This window comes from Emys orbicularis, chromosome 11 (genome assembly GCF_028017835.1).
Source record: "Emys orbicularis isolate rEmyOrb1 chromosome 11, rEmyOrb1.hap1, whole genome shotgun sequence".
NCBI classification, from domain to species: Eukaryota; Metazoa; Chordata; order Testudines; family Emydidae; genus Emys; species Emys orbicularis.
In genome coordinates, this window is record NC_088693.1 from 13,069,682 (window position 1) to 13,089,885 (window position 20,204).

At 44.2% G+C, this 20,204-nt stretch overlaps 1 protein-coding gene across 1 annotated transcript in view; it reads left to right on the plus strand.

The window, feature by feature from the left end:
• Positions 1 to 18,165, plus strand: part of LOC135885767 (TGF-beta receptor type-2-like) — a 47,335-nt gene extending 29,170 nt beyond the window's left edge. Inside the window, exons 4-8 of the mRNA XM_065413671.1 lie at positions 4,963 to 5,165; positions 10,247 to 11,061; positions 12,114 to 12,255; positions 14,695 to 14,822; positions 17,953 to 18,165. Of these exons, the coding sequence (XP_065269743.1) occupies positions 4,963 to 5,165; positions 10,247 to 11,061; positions 12,114 to 12,255; positions 14,695 to 14,822; positions 17,953 to 18,165 (1,501 nt within the window). The remainder of the gene's footprint in view (positions 1 to 4,962; positions 5,166 to 10,246; positions 11,062 to 12,113; positions 12,256 to 14,694; positions 14,823 to 17,952) is intronic.
• Positions 18,166 to 20,204: the final 2,039 nt, after the last annotated feature.

Below are 20,204 nucleotides of genomic sequence, written 5' to 3' on the forward strand. Positions count from 1 at the left end.
CCTTCACAACGTTCCCTAGATGTCCACTCCCATCTTTCATGGCAGTACAGCTCTTTCCAGAGCCACTGTCCTTTGTAGGCCCCCTGCTGGTGGCTACCCCTGAAGTCTCCCTCAGGGGATGTCTGGAGGGTAAATACCAGGAGATAATGCTCAGAAGTGACATCACCCATTCTTTCTGTTCAGTAGTTACTCAGTAACTGAATCCGTTATGTAAACATGGGCACAACACACATATTGGGCATGCTCAGGGCCCTATTTCCTGCATGTTATAATTTTGTCAAATCAAAAGGTCAAGACATCTCTAGAAACAGTGAAGAGTTATCCAAAGATTAGTTCTGTCCCCTGTGGAATGAAAGCCAGACATGGGGTGGTCATTCAAGGACAGCATGTTAAACCTAGCAATTATACCACAAACTTGGTGACCAACTGAGGAAGAGTCCAGAAAATACCATTTATTGGCTCCACCTGAAAAAGAAGAATGAAATACAAGTGCTTATCCAAGTACCTTCTTCTGAGTGAACATTTTTATCAGCTAAATTACTGCCACATCTTGGAGAGCAGAGATTTGGATCACCATCACCACCGGTTGCAGACATATCATTGTAATTAAATATTATCATCTCTAGGTGCTACCACAACACAATTGTTGGACCCCGCACAAGTTTCTCTTTGGGAACCTGTGACAGCATTCATTTGTAGTGATACAGAAACAGCTTCTTAAAAAAAAAAAAAAAAAAAAAAGCAGGATTTATTTTGCACCAAAGGTTACACAGTGCTTAAGAGGAGTAGATTTAAAATAGCAAAGAGACCCACTCGCATATTGCCTTACCTAAGCTTAACCTTTCTATCTGTAGCTTCAGCCAGTCTGGCTTATTCCCCATCTCAGAGTTGGGAGAAACAACCCACTCTGCTTGCAGCTCTCTCCCTGTCTCTGAATGGCTCAGTTACACAGTCAGCCTTTTCACTAATGCATGCTGGCCAGCCTCTCGCAATCCCTACCTTTTCTAGGTTCAGGAAGCTTTTTGAGTTCCCTTTGATCTCAGGCTTAGACTTGAGAAGAGTAAAACTTCTTAGCCTGGATGGAGCCAGCCATTGTTACCAGGGCCGGCTCTGACTTTTTGGCCGCCCCAAGCAACAAAAAAAAAAAAAACACGGAGGGGGGGGAAGGGGGAGGGAGCGGGCGGGAAAGAGAGAGAAGGGGGTGGCCAGGGCTACACCAGGGGCGCTGCCACGCGGCCCCTCCCGCTGCTCTGCCTCCTGCCGCGAGGGCTCCGCTCCGGTCGGCGGGGAGGGAAGGAAGAGGACTGCCCTGCAGGGCGCTCTGGTTCTCCGCGCCGCCGCCCCCTACAGGGCGGCCGGAGCGGAATAAAAAAAAAAAAAAAGCGGCCGTGCTGCCCTAGGATTGGGCAGAATGCCGCTTCGAACAATCTGCCGCCCCAAGCACCAGCTTACTCAGCTGGTGCCTGGAGCCGGCCCTGATTGTTACCTTAACTTCTATGTTCTGCTGCCATTAATGGCACAGCCATTGATACCTTAAGTCAGGGGTGGCCAACCTGTGGCTCCGGAGCCACAGGCGACTCTTCAGAAGTTAATATGCGGCTCCTTGTATAAGCACAGGCTCCAGGGCTGGAGCTACAGACACAAAAACTTTCCAATGTGCCCGGGGTTGCTCACTGCTCAACCCCTGGCTCTGCCCCCACTCCATCCCTTTCCACCCCCTCCCCTCAGCCTGCTATGCCTTTGCTCCTTCCCCTCCTCCCCAGGAGCGCCGCCAGCTTTTTTGCCGCCCTAGGCGGCAGAAGGTCCCGCCCCCGAAATGCCGCCTCCGACAGAGGCGGCAGAAGGTCCCGCCCCCGACAGAGGCGGCAGAAGGTCCCCCCTGAAATGCCGCCCCCCGACAGAGGCGGCAGAAGGTCCCCCCTGAAATGCCGCCCCCCGACAGAGGCGGCGGAAGGTCCCGCCCCTGAAATACCGCCAACAACTGGGGCGGCCGAAGATCCAGCCACCGCAGTTGCTGCCCCCCAAATGTTAGCGCCCTAGGCGACCACTGAGGTCACCTAATGGGTTGCGCCGGCCCTGCTCCTCCCCCCCAAGCCTCCTGCACGCCATGGAACAGCTGATCAGGAGGTGTGGGGAGGGAGGAGGTGGTGCTGATCGGCGGTGCTCCTGGTGGGCGGGAGACACTGGGAGCTGAGGGCAGGGAGCTGATGGGGGGCTGATGACATATTACTGTGGCTGTTTGGCAATGTACATTGGTAAATTCTGGCTCCTTCTCAGGCTCAGGTTGGCCACCCCTGCCTTAAGTCCTTTGAAGCTGTGTATGTGAGGGTGACTTTACCTCTATCATTGTTTTACCTTTCCTGCTAAGCTCTGTAACAGCCTCCTTTGATTTAGCTCTATGCAGTCAAGCAAGCTGTAGTACAAAACTGAACTGGGAAACAGTGTCACACAATATTCATAAGAGATAATACAGACATTTCCCCAGCTTTTCACACATGGGGCAGCTACAGAGAGTTGGGCACCAAGCATTTCATTCCAGCAGACCTGGTTTGGAAGTAGGATCGTGTAACAATAAGTGTCGATCTCATTATAGTCACCAGAAGATATTTGACCACATCAAATAATGCCACACTACCCATGAAATCTGGGCTAGTGAAAAGCTCCCTGTCAGGGAAGGCCATGTGCTGGAACAATACTTTACGTTATAAGTAGGGCTGTCAAACGATTAAAAAAATTAATCACACTTAATCACACTGTTAAACAATAATGGAATATCATTTATTTAAATATTTTTGGATGTTTTCTACATTTTGAAATACACCTCTACCCCGATATAACATGACCCGATATAACACAAATTCGGATATAACGCGGTAAAGCAGTGCTCCGGGGGAGGGTGGCTGCGCACTCCGGCGGATCAAAGCAAGTTTGATATAACGCGGTTTCACCTATAACGCAGTAAGATTTTTTGGCTCCCGAGGACAGCGTTATATCGGGGTAGAGGTGTATATTGATTTCAATTACAACGTGTACAGTGCTCACTTTATATTTATTTTTGATTACAAATATTTGCACTGTAAAAAACAAAATAGTATATTTCAATTCACCTAATACAAGTACCGTAGTGCAATATCTTTATAATGAAAGTTGAACTTACAAATGTAGACTTATGTACAAAAAATGAGTGCATTCAAAAAACAAAACAATATAAAACTTTAGAACCTACAAGTCCACTCAATCCTACTTCAGCCAATTGCTCAAAGAAGTTTGGTTACAATTTGCATGTCTTGTTTACAATGTCACCTGAAAGTGAGAACAGGCGTTCGCACGGCTCTGTTGCAGAAATGTAGAAAAACACCCAAAATATTTAATAAATTTCAATTGGTATTCTATTGTTTAGCAGTGCGATTAATCACGATTAATTTTTTTAATCACAGTTAATTTTTTTGAATTAATCATGTGAGTTAACTGCGATTAATCAACAGCCCTAGTTACAAGTCATGAACGCAGGGCACTGAAAGAGCTCTGAATATAGACTATGCAAATTCACGATGCCTCAGTAGACTTTGGAACAGTAACTGGATCAAGTCTTGGCCTCACTGAAGTCAATGACAAAACCCCCATTAAACTTGATGGGACCAGGATGGGTCTCCTTTCCCTGTGGCACAGTGAGGAGACCCTTTGAGTGGAGGCACTAAGCACAGAACCCAGGACCTGAACCATGTGAGGAGAGGGGAGAAGCTGCTCCAAATAATAGTGATAGCAAGTACCAGGGAGAGAAAAGGGAGGAGGCTTAAGCCACAGCTTGGGGGGGGGGGGGGGGGAAGGGCTACACACAGATGTACCACCATATTTTCTTTTCTACAAATACCCCCAAAAGAAGTTGACACAGTAACTGTAAGTACGAGAGAGAGAGAGAGAGAGAGAATGAATATTTAGTGGTGTGTCACGATGAACCAGGCACACACATGCAGATTTACAACCTAATTCAGAGGGGTGCTGAACAGCAGTGAGTTGCAGGAACAGAACTACTCAGGATCAGATCCTACTATCATGGTGAAAATAGGTGGACCACATTTAAAAGCTCACTGCTTTGCACTGTCAGGAGGGGTCCTTGGACTATTGGAGGAGTGGCATCATTCAATAAATATGTGAAGGTTGCAGCTTCTTCCTTGAACTTCTGGAATCAATGGACTATATCCTCAACCTGATGTAAATTAGCTTAGTTCCATTTAAGGCAAAGGAGCTACCTGATAATCTCACACAGATCATTAACCAATGAGTAATCTACTGATAACAGCTTCATTCTTTGACCCATATCCTGCTATTAATCTCTGTTGTAAATTTCCCATTGACACATAAGAAAAGTGTTACTTTTTTTCAATGTCTTTCTACACCAGTGGTTTTCAACCAGGCATACACATACCCCTGGGGGTATACAGAGGTCTTCCAAGGGGTACATCAACTCATCTAGATATTTGTCTAATTTTACAACAGGCTACATAAAAAGCACTAGCGAAGTCAGCACAAACTAAAATTTCATATGACATGTCGTTTATACTGCTCTATATATTATACAGGCAAATGTAAGTACAATATTTATATTCCAATTGATTTATTTTACAATGATATGGTAAAATTGAGACAGTCAGCAATTTCTCAGTAATAATGTGCTGTGACACTTTTGTATTTTCATGTCTGATTTTGTAAGTGAGTAGTTTAAGTGAAGTGAAACTTGGGGGTACACAAGACAAATCAGACTCCTGAAAGGGGTACAGTAGACTGGAAAGGTTGAGAGCTATTGCTCTACACTATATCCATTGCAAACAATCCATACACCACATGGTATCAAACTAACAAGCAGCCCAGGTTTGAGATGCTTTTATCATACAGGGCTATTGTATATTTTTTGGATGCAGAGATTTTGGCCTGATGCATTGTTGATTCCTTGCATATTTTCAGGAAGCAAGACAATGACAGCATTAAGATCAGCACTCTGTGCCACAACCCACAGCTCCCAGTAGAAGATGTAATGGTTCCAAATTACAACACCTCACGGTGCATCATGACCCATCAGTCTAGTGAGGAAGGAATATTTTACATCTGTGGTTGTGTGGATGAACAGGAATGCAACGATAAACTCATATTTGAAAACCACACCAATGGTGAGTATTTTTTATTAATTATTATTATTATTTCAATGATGGCATGTCACTTTAAAGATGCACAATTCCCATTGGAAACTGCAGCCCTCAGCACTTCTGAAAACCAGATTAATAGTTATTAAGGCCAGAGGGGACCATTAGATCTTCTACCCTGACCTCCTGAATGTCACAGGCTATAAAGTTTCACTTACACTTGACTAAAATAGATCTTCCAGAAAGGCATCCAGTCTTGATCTGAAGACATCAAGAGATGGAGAATCCACCATTGGCCTGTGTTTCCTGTGGCACAAGGGGCTCAGATTAGAAACAAAGTCTGAGGCATCCACACTTAGTCAACACTTCTGAAAATTTTAGCTACAATAAATCATGAAATTCTAGAGCAAGTCCTACCCAGAAACACTCATGAAACCCCACTGATGTCAGGGTGTGTCTTCACTTCAAAAAAGGTAGGTTTTTTTAACCACAGGATAACTAACATGTGTGACTTATCCCTTTCTAAAATCCTAGTGGAGACAAGACATTGTAGTTTTTACTGTAAGGTAACTAGGGGAAGTCAACACTAGACCCCTGACTACAGTTCACCTCACCCAGTTTACTTCATGGTACAACTATAGAGCCTAGGATTTTAGATCGCTCACACACGTTAGTTCACCTTTTGGGGGCAAAGCCTCAGAGGAATTGCCGAGGTGTAAAGGAGAGCAGAAAAAAAAAGTTACTAACCTTTCATAACTGTTGTTCTTCGAGATGTATTGCACATGTCCACTCCACTCAGCGTGCATGTGCGCCATGCACAGTTGCTGGACATTTTTTCCCTCACTGGTACCTGTGGGGGCAGCTCAAACACATTCTGCTGCCGTGCGATGATGGGGATGGTATAAAGGGCCCAGCTGACCCTTGACCCCCTCAGTTCTTCTTTGAGCAGGGGGTTGGACTAGATGACCTCCTGAGGTCCCTTCCAACCCTGATATTCTATATTCTATGATTCTTTCTGGAAACTCCAGTGCGGAGGGGTGGGGCGGGGGTCATGGAATGGACATGTGCAACATATTTCGCAGAACAACAATTATGAAAGGTTAGTAACCGTTGTTGCTTCAAGTGATTGCGCGTGTGCATTCCACTCTTGGTGACTGCCAAGCAGTTAAATAGGTAGAGGAATCAGAGTTCATGGTCACAAAGACTGCAATACAGCTCAACCAAATTTGGCAGCATCTCTTGAATACTGAATGACGGCGCAATGGGAGGAGAAAGTATGCACAGATGACCAGGCTGCTGCTTTGCTAACGTCCAGGATACAGATCTGCACTAGGAATGCTGGTGAGGATGTTTGGTATCTTGCAGAGTGGGCAGTCAGCTTGTCTGGAGGAGAGACTCCTGCCAGATCATAATACATGTGGATACAAGAAGTTATTCAAAATGAAATTCTCTGTGTGGAGATTGAAAGACCTTTCAATTCTGTCCACTATTGCCACGAACAGTTCGGTGGGATGCCAAAATGGTTTGGTCCTGACTATGTAGAATGCCAGTGCTTGTCTTACGCCCAATGTATATACCTGTTGCTCCTTCTGTCGTAAGTGCAGGACTCTGCACTTGAACCTCATCAGATTTCTTTTGGCCCAATCCTCCAATTTGTCTAGGTCACTCTGGATCCTATTCCTACCCTCCAGCGTATCTACCTCTGCCCACAGCTTAGTGTCCTCTGTGAACTTGCTGAGGGTTCAAATCCATCCCATCATCCAGATCATTAATGAAGATGTTGAACAAAACCAGCCCCAGGACAGACCCGTGGGGCACTCTGCTTGATACCGGCTGCCAACTAGACATCAAGCCGTTGATTGCTACCCGTTGAGCCCGACAATCTAGCCAGCTTTCTATCCACCTTATAGTCCATTCATCCAATCCATACTTTTTTAACTTGCTGGTGAGAATACTGTGGGAGACCATATCAAAAGCTTTAGTAAATTCAAGATAGCTCACGTCCACTGCTTTCCCCATATCCACAGAGCCAGTTATCTCATCATAGAAGGCAATCAGGTTGGTCATAGAAGGCAATCAGGTAATCGCTCTTCTGCTTTTATTCATTATCTGAACCACCTTGCCAATGACAATTTTGCAAGACCCAGACTTGATGCATGCCCTTATAAATTGTTTATAACTTCTTATATTATTTTAAAAGATTGTTTGCATTTTGTTTTGTTTTTTAAAACTTTAACCTTAAATATCATAGAGACAAAATCTGATTGAAGACAAATGATTAAGAAGGAAATGACTAAAGCAGACAAGCATTTTTCCAAAGCAATTTTCCATTTATTTACAGTCTTAGACCCAGCCTTCATTAAGGAAATCTGGGACTTCCAATGTTGACACTGCACTGGTGTAGAAGAAAATTTGCAGTGGAATGATTTACTCTGGTAATTCGCTGGGACTAAGCTATACAAATGCAACACGTCTACATTAGAGCTCATCAGTGATCTCATTACATGTGCAGATGTGTCATTTCCTCTCCTCCCAGCCATGCTTGATAACCCCAGCCTAGGAAGCAAGGCACTGGTGGTGGAAATGGAAATGATGCATTCAGAAGATGCCATTTCTTGTTAAATATTGAGTTGGCGTCTCAAAGGTTGTGCTGATGGAGCTTGGCCTAGGAGTTCGAATTCACATCTGACAGGGACTGAATTAAATGGCCAGTAATGCACTGCAGTATTTGGTTTTCAACATGCTGCCTTTGTTTTCAGAAAAAGCAGAAAAGATCTAACGTTTAATGGCCCCACTCATATCTGGGGATTTTGCAGCATGGAGGAACCTCATCGTTAAGTAATTGGCAAAAGTTACGCTCACAACTCTGACTATTTGTTAGCAGGATTCATGCACATAATTCCCTAAAAAAACAAAAAAACAAAAAAAACCACCTGAAAATTCTTTACTCTCACTCTGTTGAACTTCAGCTTTTCAAAGAGGTGATCATATCCATTGGGTAAATCCTTTAGAGCAGTGGGTGATACCCACGTCTAGTACTTTCCAAAATAAACATATTCCTGGGTTCGTTACTGATTTATAGCCATTTGGGTTGATCTTGTGGTTTGAACTTGATGCCTATTTTAGAAATACTTTCACAGCTTTGCAGAAATTAGCTGCAGCAGATTTTTTTTGGAATTTGCCAAGTAAAACAACAAAGCGGTCTGTTTTTCCAGAACCCGAATTATAAACTGTACACACTGAGGTCAAACAGCAGGGGATTTTGCTTAAGGAATGTGTCTTATACTCCTTCCCCTCAGTTATTGTATTTGGCAGAAAAATATCTGAGTAAGATTTTACTTGAATATCTCTACTGAAGTCAGCATTTTTACTCTAGGAATTGCAAACATCAAAGGATCAGCGAATTATATGTTGTGTGAGTGTCTTCTTCAAGTAATCTGAAGGCTGATAGGGATTTTTTTTTTTAAAAACATTCTTGGTCAATATTTGGGTGAAAAGTGTTTAACAAAAATGTGAAAAACAAAAACAAAAAAACTTAAAGTTTTCTATGGGCAGTCAGGCCCTCAGTTACATGAATCTCAAGTTATAGTCATTCACACTAGCAGTAATGCAAGGAACTTTCTCTCTCTCCCTTATCATTCTGATTCAAATATCTTTGCTCATTCTGAATAGCGCCCTGCTACAAGCGTAGATTCACCAAATTCAATAGGAATACTGTGGAGTAAGGTACTCCTCAGTTAATACCAGCAGAATTTAGCCCTATATAAGACTGCATCTCATGCACTGACAGAAGAGTCTGGTTCTCCATTCCACCTTAATCCACAGCTTTATCTCCATTAACAATTTCATTATACCAACACCATCTGTTAGTCTTAAAGGTGCCACAGGACTCTCTGTTGCATTATACCAACAGTGGTTTTTGACTGTTTTGCAAAGGGCTTCTGTTTATGAACCAGATCCCCAGATCCAAACTATCCCAATCTTTGAGGTGTTCAAAATGCCAATCCAAAACTTTCCATCTTTATTTCATCATTGGCTTTCAGATCACTGGAAGGTTTGTGCACGTAGTTTGTAAGAAATCAGTTTTAACAGCTCCAAGATGTTGAGGAACTAATACACACATAGGTGGTATGCACATTGCTACTCTGAAAAAAGGATGTAGGTGGACCAACCAAGATTTCCTGACATGACCTCAGTGGGAATGCTGCATATCATGGCCACTTGGGACTTCACGGGGAAAGCAGGGATAGAACCAAAACTCTTCTCTTGGTTAGTGGAACAGTAGAAATATGCTGTTCTTTGTGTGCAGATAGTCACAGGTTGAATCCCACCTCGTCTGTTACAAAGAAGATGAATGTTCTCATACCTTGAAATTTGGTGAGCAAGCGTGGCCTAGTAGATAGAACACTGGACTGGGACCCAGGTGCCCTGAGTGCTATTCCTGGGGCTACCACTGGCCTGCTGGTTGACTTTGTCACTTCACCTCTCTGTACCTCAGTTTCCCTAGCTGGGGATAACAATACTCACCTCCTTTGTAAAGTGCTTTGAGGTCTACTGATGAAAAGTGCTATATAAGAACTCAACATTATCATCATCTTGCAAGAAACCTCTACCATTTGAGCTACGACAGCATAGGTACTGAACTAGGGGTGCTGCTGCACCCCCTGGCTTGAAGTGGTTTCCATTATATACAGGGTTTACAGCTTGGTTCAATGGCTCTCAGCACCCCCACGATACACGTTGTTCCAGCACCCCTGTAAGACAGAATTTGCTAGCTTACAAGACCTCTGGCTGACAGTTGAGCAGTTCTGATTCCATCCAGTAGAGGGCAGTGGGGCACATACACTCACTAAGGTAGTGCGCTAAAATACTAATTTTTGGAACCCTCACCATGTTGCACAAGCTAAATGTAAGGCCTAAAACTAGCTGGCAGTCACTTTAATAATCAGAGACAGGAGAATTCTTACCCTCAGAGTTACGGGCAGTGCATGTTATGTCCTTGGCAATACTTAGTTAACTAGCTCCCATTTTTCTCCCCAGGCACTACCAAAACTAGCCGTTGCAGGTATTTTATAGCAGCACATTCTTATTCATTTTCCTTTCTACAGGATACTCCATGCTGCAGAGCAAAGAGGCCATTCCTGTAGCAGCAATAAGCCTGCTCCCCCCTCTGCTCATGGCTGTCATGATAACGGTGATATTTTACCTCTGCCGCACCCAGAAGCAGAAAAAGAGAGCCAAGGACTGGGGCCAGAAGCACCCACAGCACCAGGCTTTGCCCGAGCCAGGAAAAGCTGCTGAGGACGATGAGAAATTATCTGTGATGACAGACGACAATCACTCCAGCATGATCTTCACCTGCGTCAACAGCATCAACCATAACACCGAGCTGTTGCCAATTGAGCTGGATGAGATAGTGGGGAAAGGCCAGTTTGCCGAGGTCTGGAGGGCCAAGCTGAACCACACCACTTCGGGGCAATACGAGACAGTAGCTGTTAAGATTTTCCCATGCGAGGAATATTCCTCATGGAAAAATGAAAGCCAGATCTTTACAGAGGCCAGCCTCAAGCATGAGAGCGTCCTTCAATTCCTTACAGCAGAGGACAGGGGGTCTGGGCCCCGGAAGGAATACTGGCTCATCACTGCCTACCATAGAAGGGGCAACCTGAAGGACTATCTGTCCCGACACATTCTGAGCTGGATAGACTTACAAAAAATGGCCGGCTCCCTGGTGGACGGCGTGGCCCACCTGCACAGCGACTACACTGCCTGTGGCAGGCCAAAGATCCCAATCGCTCACCGGGATATCAAAAGCACCAACATCCTGGTGAAGAGCGAGTGGGAGTGCGTGATTTGTGATTTTGGCATTGCTCTAAAGCTAGATCCTTCCTTAACAGCGGATGACTTTGCTAACAGCGGGCAGGTGAGTGAAGCCAAAGCTGGGTTATTGACTTAACTTTACAGAAATTCTTGGCGTCACTTAACAATACATCCCAAGTATGCTGTAAGCTGAAAACCACATGCTGCCAAATGCAAGAAGGCCATGGTGGAAATGAGAAGGGGTGTGTGGGGAGAGGGGGAAGTCTGGAGAACTTTATGAATTTGCCCACATGCCACTTAGATTTAAAGCTGAAATCTAAAACTAGAGTTGCCCATCTGATAAAAGTGCTCAGTATTGGACTGGGATGTGCTTAGGCACACCTGCAAACCATGACGCTATCTTTAAAATTACACACAAACCCAGTACAGTCACTGATCTATTTCAGGCCTAAGGGAGTTTAGACATTTCAGTGCATAGTAATGTTTAATGTTGACGATAAAGCAAATAAACGATCTACTGTAGCTTTTCTAAAAGAGCTGGTGCAGGAGTCTACACTGGGGGGGGGGGGAAATCGATTTAAGATACGCAACTTCAGCTATGAGAATAGCATAGCTGAAGTCGACGTATCTTAGATTGACTTAGAATCACTTACTTCGCGTCCTTGCGGCGCGGGATCGACGGCCACCGCTCCCCCGTCGACTCCACTTCCGCCTCTCGCCGTGATGGAGTTCCAGAGTTGATGGCAGAGCGATCGGGGATCGATTTATCGTATCTACACTAGACGTGATAAATCGATCCCCGATAGATCGATCGCTACCCGCCGGTCCGGCGGGTAGTGTAGACATGGAGTGAGACTCAGATACCATGGCGATGGGGCCCACCTGCAGAGTCATTAGGCAGACAGTGCATGGTCATTGAACTCCCTGTGGCTGCTCACAATGAAGCTGAACAGGAGGAAGGGAGGATGGGAAACCATCTTACATACTCCTAGTGCTTGGCAGTTGGTGTTAGTTTGCTCCTGAGCAAGAACAATCAGGCCATGAAGATATTTCAGTGTTTTCCACCTACTCACCTCAGTTGTAACGTGGCAGGTACTTACCATGCTGCAGCTGCTTGCAGATATATTTGCTCATCTCTGTTCTTTTTTTGGCTAGGTTGGCACTGCCAGGTACATGGCTCCTGAGGTTCTAGAGTCTAGAGTGAATCTGGAAGACCTGGAGTCCTTCAAACAAATGGACGTCTACTCCATGGCCTTGGTTTTATGGGAAATGGCCTCTAGGTGTGAGGTTGTAGGAGGTAGGAAAACTGCAACGTAGTCCCACGTACACCCTTCCTTCTAGAACCAAAGGCCATGCTAGCTAGCCCCTGCATTTTTGTAAATTAACCACCCTTAGACGCAACAGTTTTCATGCTCTCTTCCCACCAAGCAACAATCAGTCCATTACATCTTCCATTGATACAGTCCCTGCTGCTCATCTCACATACAGCTCAGTCTTGGATGCTCAGCAGCTCCTGAGGGGTGCCGAGCACCAATGGAAGTTAGATTCTCCAGCACCTGATAGGATCAGGCCTGCAATCTGCTAAGCATTCCCTGCTTGCTACATGCCTGCTGCAGAATGGTCTTCAGGCGTAGGTTCTCAGAAGCCATGATGGTGTGCAGGATAAACAAATACAGATGGAGAAAAGAGCAGGATCTCCACGTTGGTTCTCCATTTTTGGAGGCTGTTGTCCATGGTGATGGAATACTACAAAGGGGAGGGAATAGGAACAAGAGAAAAAAATGGGTCTAAAAAGAGCTCATGGGTGAATCCTAACCCCACTGAAATCAATGGGAGTTTCCCTAATTGACTTCAGTGGAACCAGGATTTTATCCCACACCTCCAAGCAGGCCCTTAGCCAGCCAAGTAAACATACCTGCATGCACAGAGTGGAGCCCTGCGGGGGCACATTCCTGGTGCTCCTCCCAGTTTCTAAAATTGCCATGTTTTAGACTAGAGACTGATGGGATCCTAGGGGCTCTCACCCACCAAAAATTCAAAGCACCCAGTGAAGACTTATTCATTTCAGAAGGCAGATTATAGGCATGTGAGTGCACACAGTAAGCTAGCGTGGGAATTAACTAGCTCACCATAGGCAAGTTATGTTCTATTAAAATAATCAACAAACATGTATCAAAGCCACCAGGCCCTGAATATACACATTTCCCATCAGCCAGGCACCTAAAAACATTGCGAACTGCATTGTTAAAAACGCAAATATATATATATATATATAAATAAATAAAGAACCAAAGCAGGCTCCCTGTCCCTTTAGACAATACCATGAAGTTCATCTACCTCCCATCCACAAGCAGTTCACAAGCTCTGACATCCTACCCAGTCATGCCCCCATAACATTCAATCAGTGTCTATTTCATTGTAATGTCCTGGCACTAATCTTTCTGTGCAACAATTTACTATGATTCCTAAGTTTTCTCCTCTTCCTTCTCTGCCTGCCCCTTTCCTTCACGCTTTCAGCTTTCTCCAGTTTTCCTTATGATTAACTCCCCCCCCCCCGCCTCCATCTAAATCTCCCCATTTGCCTGAGCCCTCTCTCCACACCATCCATCCCCCCACCTTCCTGCATTCTCTGAGCTCTCCTGGCCTCCTTTTATGCCCCCACAATTCACTCCAGTCCCCTTTCCCATGCCCTGCCCTGCCACCAGGGGACGGAATGGTTCCTGGAACAGAGGAGACTCACACATTGAAAGAGAGGACCATTGCTAGGATCTGGGATGGGGGAAAGCAATGAAGATCCTACCCTCCTCTTTCAGGAGCTCTGCTTTCAGCAATCCCCACACAAACCAAGGGGGTAGCAAGAAATGCCGTTCTTTGCCATGAACGCTGCCCGAGAGCCCTCCCCTCTGCTACACCAGAGAGCGAAAGAGGAAAAGGTTCACAAGGCTCACATAAAAGGAAAGATGTGCCCGACTTACAATTGCTGTGGCATCTAGAAACCTCACTCCATTCACCTTTTTAACTTGATACACACTGATATAAAAGCACCTCAAAAATCTGAAAATTAAAGGCTGGAGAGAGTCACTGTATATTAGACCCTTCCTGACAAAAGCTTAGTTGGCGCGAAGAATTTTGCACCATATCCTGAAGGGTGAGGATCTCAACTCCCCCATGCCACAAGAGGGAGCTATTTCCACAGCTCTGGGGTCTACATCGGGAACACTTCCCAGTCTCCTGCTCTCAAGAGGGCACATGTCCAGACTGCAAGTGGGTCTCAGATCCCAAAGTCACTTTCTAAAAACATTTACCGAACCTATAATGAAATATTGCCGTCACAAGGAGGCCAAAAGCAAAAAATCCTTTCCAACGGAAAGATTCTGAGATGTTTAAAAATGTTTTTTTATTAAGAATCGGTGTTTCCTCCCCCTGCCTTTTCATTTGCAACTCCATTGATGTCGTGTACAACGGGGGCTGCCCTCCTGTTTTTGCACATTTAAATTCAGTGGGGGAAGGGGTCATTTTAACTTAGTGATGAGCCTGAACCAAAACCCTGCTCCCTAACACTCCTGACCTTTTGAGGACATTAAGCTCTGCATCCAAACTTTGTGGCTCTAGACCTGTCTACAAAAATCATCCTCTTTCTAGTTCAAAGCCATGGATAGCAGCCAGATCAGCAAACACACGCGTACCACCAAACCATGAAAGACATCCGGTAATGCTGCTTTGATTTATCACCTAGAGGTAAAAAGTTATGAGCTACCTTTTGGGTCGAAAGTCCAGGAGCAACCCTGTGTGGATACCATGAGAGACATTGTGCTGCACGGCAGAGGGCGCCCAGAGATACCCTGCAACTGGCTAGTGCATCAGGTAAATAGTAAATCAAAGAAAAGACTATAGCAACCCAAGACATCTATTCATTGTCCTGATTTGCAATGGACATGATTATCCTTGAATGACAGTATCAATACATCTATGATCCAAATCACCTGAATCACAAAGACACTGGACGAAAGGGGGGGGGTGGGTTCGTAATTGCCTAGGTGACTTAGGAGCTCCTAAATCATGTAAGCGCTTTTGAAAAATCCCACCCCTGTTCTGCAACTTAGCTCATTTGAGAGATAGACTCGATGTTAGAAGCCAAAACCTGTAGCTTAGAGCAAGTCACCTGTACACACTGTGCAATTGCTCACTTAATTCACAGGGTATTGGTTTCGGTTTCCTAAATGGAGGTCCTCTAAACTCACAAAGAGTTTTCAAGATGGCCACACACACAACACTTGTAGAATAAAATCTGAGTCCTCCATTTGCTACATTTTGCATGAGCCTCTCGGTAACAAAACACGATTTGTATAAATGCTCGTAGGAATCGAAAGAACCAGGCAGTAAACAGTGTCCATATGAATCTGTGGTTTCTAGCTGGAAGAAAGTTTGCGAGCACATTTTTGGCAATGTTCACTCAGCTGTTATAACTTGCATTTGAAGGCAGTTATTAGCCCTCAAATCTCACAACTATGTTCTTTAAATTTTTGAACATAGGCTTCAAATCTGCACCCTACCCGCTTTTAGGTAAAATTTGGAACTGCAGATAAAATATGCACCTATTTGAGGCTATGCCAAGCTAGATTTCAAAAGCCAAGCTCTACCTCGACTGATTTTTATTAAGCTGAAAAAGTGTTGTGTTTCTGATCATGATCCTTATCTTCCCCTGGCACATTAGAGTTAGTTCTCCTAAAATGCAGTGTGTGACAGCCATCTGCTGGGAGGAAAATAGAACATGTGTTTATTCATTCTACAACTAGTTCCCACTCCACTACCACCAAAGGTCCTTACTACTTCAAGGTACATTATCCGTTTGATACTGAAAGACTGGCCCAAATTACTCATTTTAATGGGAGTTGCACACAACCCTCCCACGAAGAAAAAATGAGAACGGACTCTAAGTTCAATGCACTGCTCAAAATGCCAGATCCATTTGTCCTGACCGTTTTAGGCTGAGATTGTCAAAGGCATCTACGTGAGTTAGTCACCCAGATCTGGTGCCTAACTCCCTTAGACTGTTGGAAATTCCAACTTTAACGTAAAGCTGTTAAAACAACCAGAGACACATTTACTACTCTATATTGTAAATATGGCATGACTCAAATGTAAAATCAGGTTGAATTTAAAAAAAAAAAATCTAGTTGTGCCATTAGAAAAGCAAGAAGAAACTTTTTTCAACTTGCTTCTTGTCATCTTAACCTAGAAGTCATTTGTTTTAAAGGATCTAATTTATTTCTAAACTAACTTTTTAAAAAAGCAAACATGTTTATTGCCGGGTAAAATAAGACATTATTCGGGAGAGTGGTAGACAATCTACTGCTTAATCAATAAAAGTAGGACAGATGGCACAGCTGTGTTCTATCTGTGGAAACTTTATTAAAAGATTAGGTTGAAATTTGTTAAGTGAATCTAAATCTTTTCAATAAGGCAAATACATGAATTATTTTAGAAGGTACTGAAATGCAGTCTCTATCACTTTAAGTAGACAACTGTTCTCTAACTTTTGTCATCCTAATGTATCTAGCATGTTCTTTAATCGGAAGAGAGACTTATCTGAGATTTGTGTGAGGGGTCAGAAAAGGGTGTCAAGAGAGTATTGGAGAAATACTTCAAGATATAATATTTATCTTTAGCATTAGGATCCTGGAGGTTTTTTTAGTGATATTTAAATTGTGAATGCACAGAATACACAAATCCACTGAAAACTATGAACATGTTTTATTTAGAAGAATTTCTCTTCCCAATAGGGTCTGTTGCAAATTTGACATGATGATGTAAAATGCAGTAGCACAAATTAGGAATTGTGGGGTGAAAGGAAGGCTAGACAACTTCTGTGCAGTCGTTAGCTCACAGAAAAAATCATCAGCCAGACAACTGCCATTTTATTTCTACACCTGACAGTTTTGGTCTCTCTTTAAAGCACTATAGGATAAAAAGTAATTGGCTGTACAGAGCATTGGCTATTATAATGGAAAGACTAATGTGCTAGAGAGTGCACTGACAAGCCTGGCTGAAACTATTTCCTTTGGTGGTCAGTAAACAAACCTTTCATAGAATATCAGGGTTGGAAAGGACCTCAGGAGGTCATCTAGTCCAACCCCCTGCTCAAAGCAGGACCAATCCCCAGACAGAGTTTTACCCCAGTTCCCTAAATAGCCCCCTCAAGGATTGAACTCACAACCCTGGGTTTAGCAGGCCAATGCTCAAACCACTGAGCTATCCCCCCATGAAATGAAGCAACTTGATCAGGTGCACTCAGCAGACCAGTAGCAGAGCTGGGAATTGAACCCAGGTCTCCTGCATGCCAGTAAAGTGTTCTATCCACCAGGCCACAATCTTATAACAGGCCACAGTCTTTCACTTGTGTATCGCTATGGTTCTTTGGCATGATTTCCTTGGGGAGAAAGCAGCAGTACAGCACACCAGATTTTAAAAAGGGAAAGTTTAGGGAAGATGAACTGTTCCAGTAAAGTCATTTCTTCTCTGCCCAGAGAGGCATCGTGCTTGGGCAAGTCACTTCACCTCTCTGAGCCTATTCCGCTACCCACCTTTTGAAGGCTCCAACCCCCCTAGACAAAGCAGATGAAAGAGGACTAAGGGAGTTGAGCACCTAACTCCCTTAAGCTCCTTTAAAAATCTCCCTCTTAGGTTATAAACTTTGCGTCAGTTTTGCTATGAGTCTAGATAATGCCTAGCACAGTGAGAGGCCCTATCTCAGCTGGGGGCTGTACGTGTTCTTGTAATACAAATATTAAGTAGTAATTAGAATGGCAGCAGTTATAACCCAGTGGTATCTGTGATACCGCTGTTTCCCGTGTACTTAGAGTGGGAAATAACCACAGTAACATTGAGACAATTCATCCCCAAAAGCACTGTAATCCTAGGACTTCAAAATGCTGATTTCCCATGCCTCTCTCTCCTGACCCTCCAAACCTAATCTCAGATCGTCTCGTTTCAGGGAATGCACTTTCTGTGCGACACCATCACAGAGTGTTGGGACCATGACCCCGAGGCTCGCCTTACAGCCCATTGTGTGGCAGAGCGGTTCAATCTGATGGCACAAATGGACTGTGATGACATCCTCAACAACAATACAGACAATGAAGGCAGCAAAACAGCCCGTCTAAGTGGGGAACATCAAGCCAGTGACGGGAACAGAAATACCCAGTGACAGGAAGAAACGAAAGCCTCGTATCAAAAAGAAACAAGGAGATTAAAGACAAACACGTGGCTCTAAATAAATAAATAAATAAATAACCTCAATTCATTTTCCTAAAATGATCTAAGAGCTAGTTTATAACTTATTTATCGGACCTTTAATCCCGTAAGTACAAAGCAAAGGGGGAGGGATAGCTCAGTGGTTTGAGCATTGGTCTGCTAAACCCAGAGTTGTGAGTTCAATCCTTTAGGGGGCCATTATAGGGATGTGGGGCAAAAATCTGTCTGGGGATTGGTCCTGCTTTGAGCAGGGGGTTGGACTAGATGACCTCCTGAGGTCCCTTCCAACCCTGATATTCTATGATTCAAAGAGCCCTGGGATCAATACTTTGGTTCAAGTGCCACATTGTATAGATATTGATTATTTTGTACTTAAGTGTACAATGTTAATACATTTTCTTTAGTATTTTAAAATGTTTAACCTTTATTAATAAGCACCTGGATTCCACCTCTATTCCTTTCAGTTTAGTTCTTTTCATGTTCATTCTTGCACCACTGAGCTTTACCCCTAATTTTCTAGCCTATAAACCTCAGATGTTAGACAGAAGCTCATTAAAACAGGCATCGTCTCTGATTAACCATTCAGAGACCAGCCAGCCCTTTTCATAGTGCAATGAGACACCTGAAATTAGATTAGCAAAAACCTGACTGGCTTTAACACCAATACATCTTTTCGCAATGTACAATGCCTGGGAATGCTTGACTTTTCCAGCTGCGTGTTAAGAGTACAAAATTACTTGGCTAAAAAAAGAACATGGCCAATTCAGAGAATGTGGTTCCACTCTAAACAGCACTTATGCGGAATGTCAGCTAAGTATTAATTTCAAGTCCCATGTCTCCTGACTCCCAGCTATCTTCTAAAGCAAACTAATGAGGATATATTGTAACAGCACATGCACTTTAACAGTGATATTGGCAAGATGACAGGGAAGGTCTAGTTCATCACATAGATCATTTCCATCTCCACCTTCTGTGATCTAAGGGTCAAGTGGCAAATGACATCAAAGTTAGGTGGGGCCTGGACCTTCCTTTCCAATTACAGCAGTTGGGCTCCTCCCCTCTACTGGAAAGAGTCTTAGCTGAATGGCAGAAGATAAGGTAAGTCACACCCCACTTCCAACCTCTTCACATTGACCCAAACCCTGATCCACTCCCTCTCACACACTCCCATGCCCAGCTAGGACTGAAAGACAATGAGAAGAGTGTGGCTCTGCTCTGCAAGAAAGCCTACAAGCTCCTGCATGATAAAGTCATCTCCACAAAGGCAGTGTATGTGGTTGCATTCGGAGGGGCACATTGCCCGTAAGTCTGCAACTGCATGGATCTACCATACAGGTAAGGGGAAGGGTGGGAGGGAGAAGCACAATGGCTGTGCAGGATTTTGCAATCTTTGATATTGGGAGGGATTCCATATAAAGACTCCTGACTCTGGATTTGCAGTGGATTGCTTCAGTGGAGTGTGACCCAATTTAAAACTGCTCCTCCTCCTAGATCCTCCCAGCTGTGTTTCCATCTCTCTCTCTCAGGTTGTTACATGGGCCAAAGAGAGAGACTGTGTGAGTATAGATGTGGGTGTTACAGAAGCATCAATTCTAGGGAATGTTTTTTATTGAAAAGGTTTGCTAGGTATTCTGGTAGGCACCTATTTTAAACCTCCATCTCATTGCCCCTGGCCAGACACTTTGCTTCAATCCTCTCCCCTGACTGCTCTCTACCTCCTCCTCCTCCTGCTTGGGACTTGGGACTTTTTCAAGCGGCTCTCAGCACTTGGACCAGCTTCTCTTCTCCCATTTATCAGGAGCATCCTCCCTTTCCCCCAGCCAACCCCTCATCTCACTTCTTTCAGCCACTAATCACAACTATGATGTAACCCACTTCCTCTCTTACCACCGATTATACAGAGAGAGAGCAAGACAGCCATCTACAGCGTACGCATAGGAAAGAAAAGGTGAAACTGCCACTCCCACATCTAAGGGCTGCAGGTGGCTAACG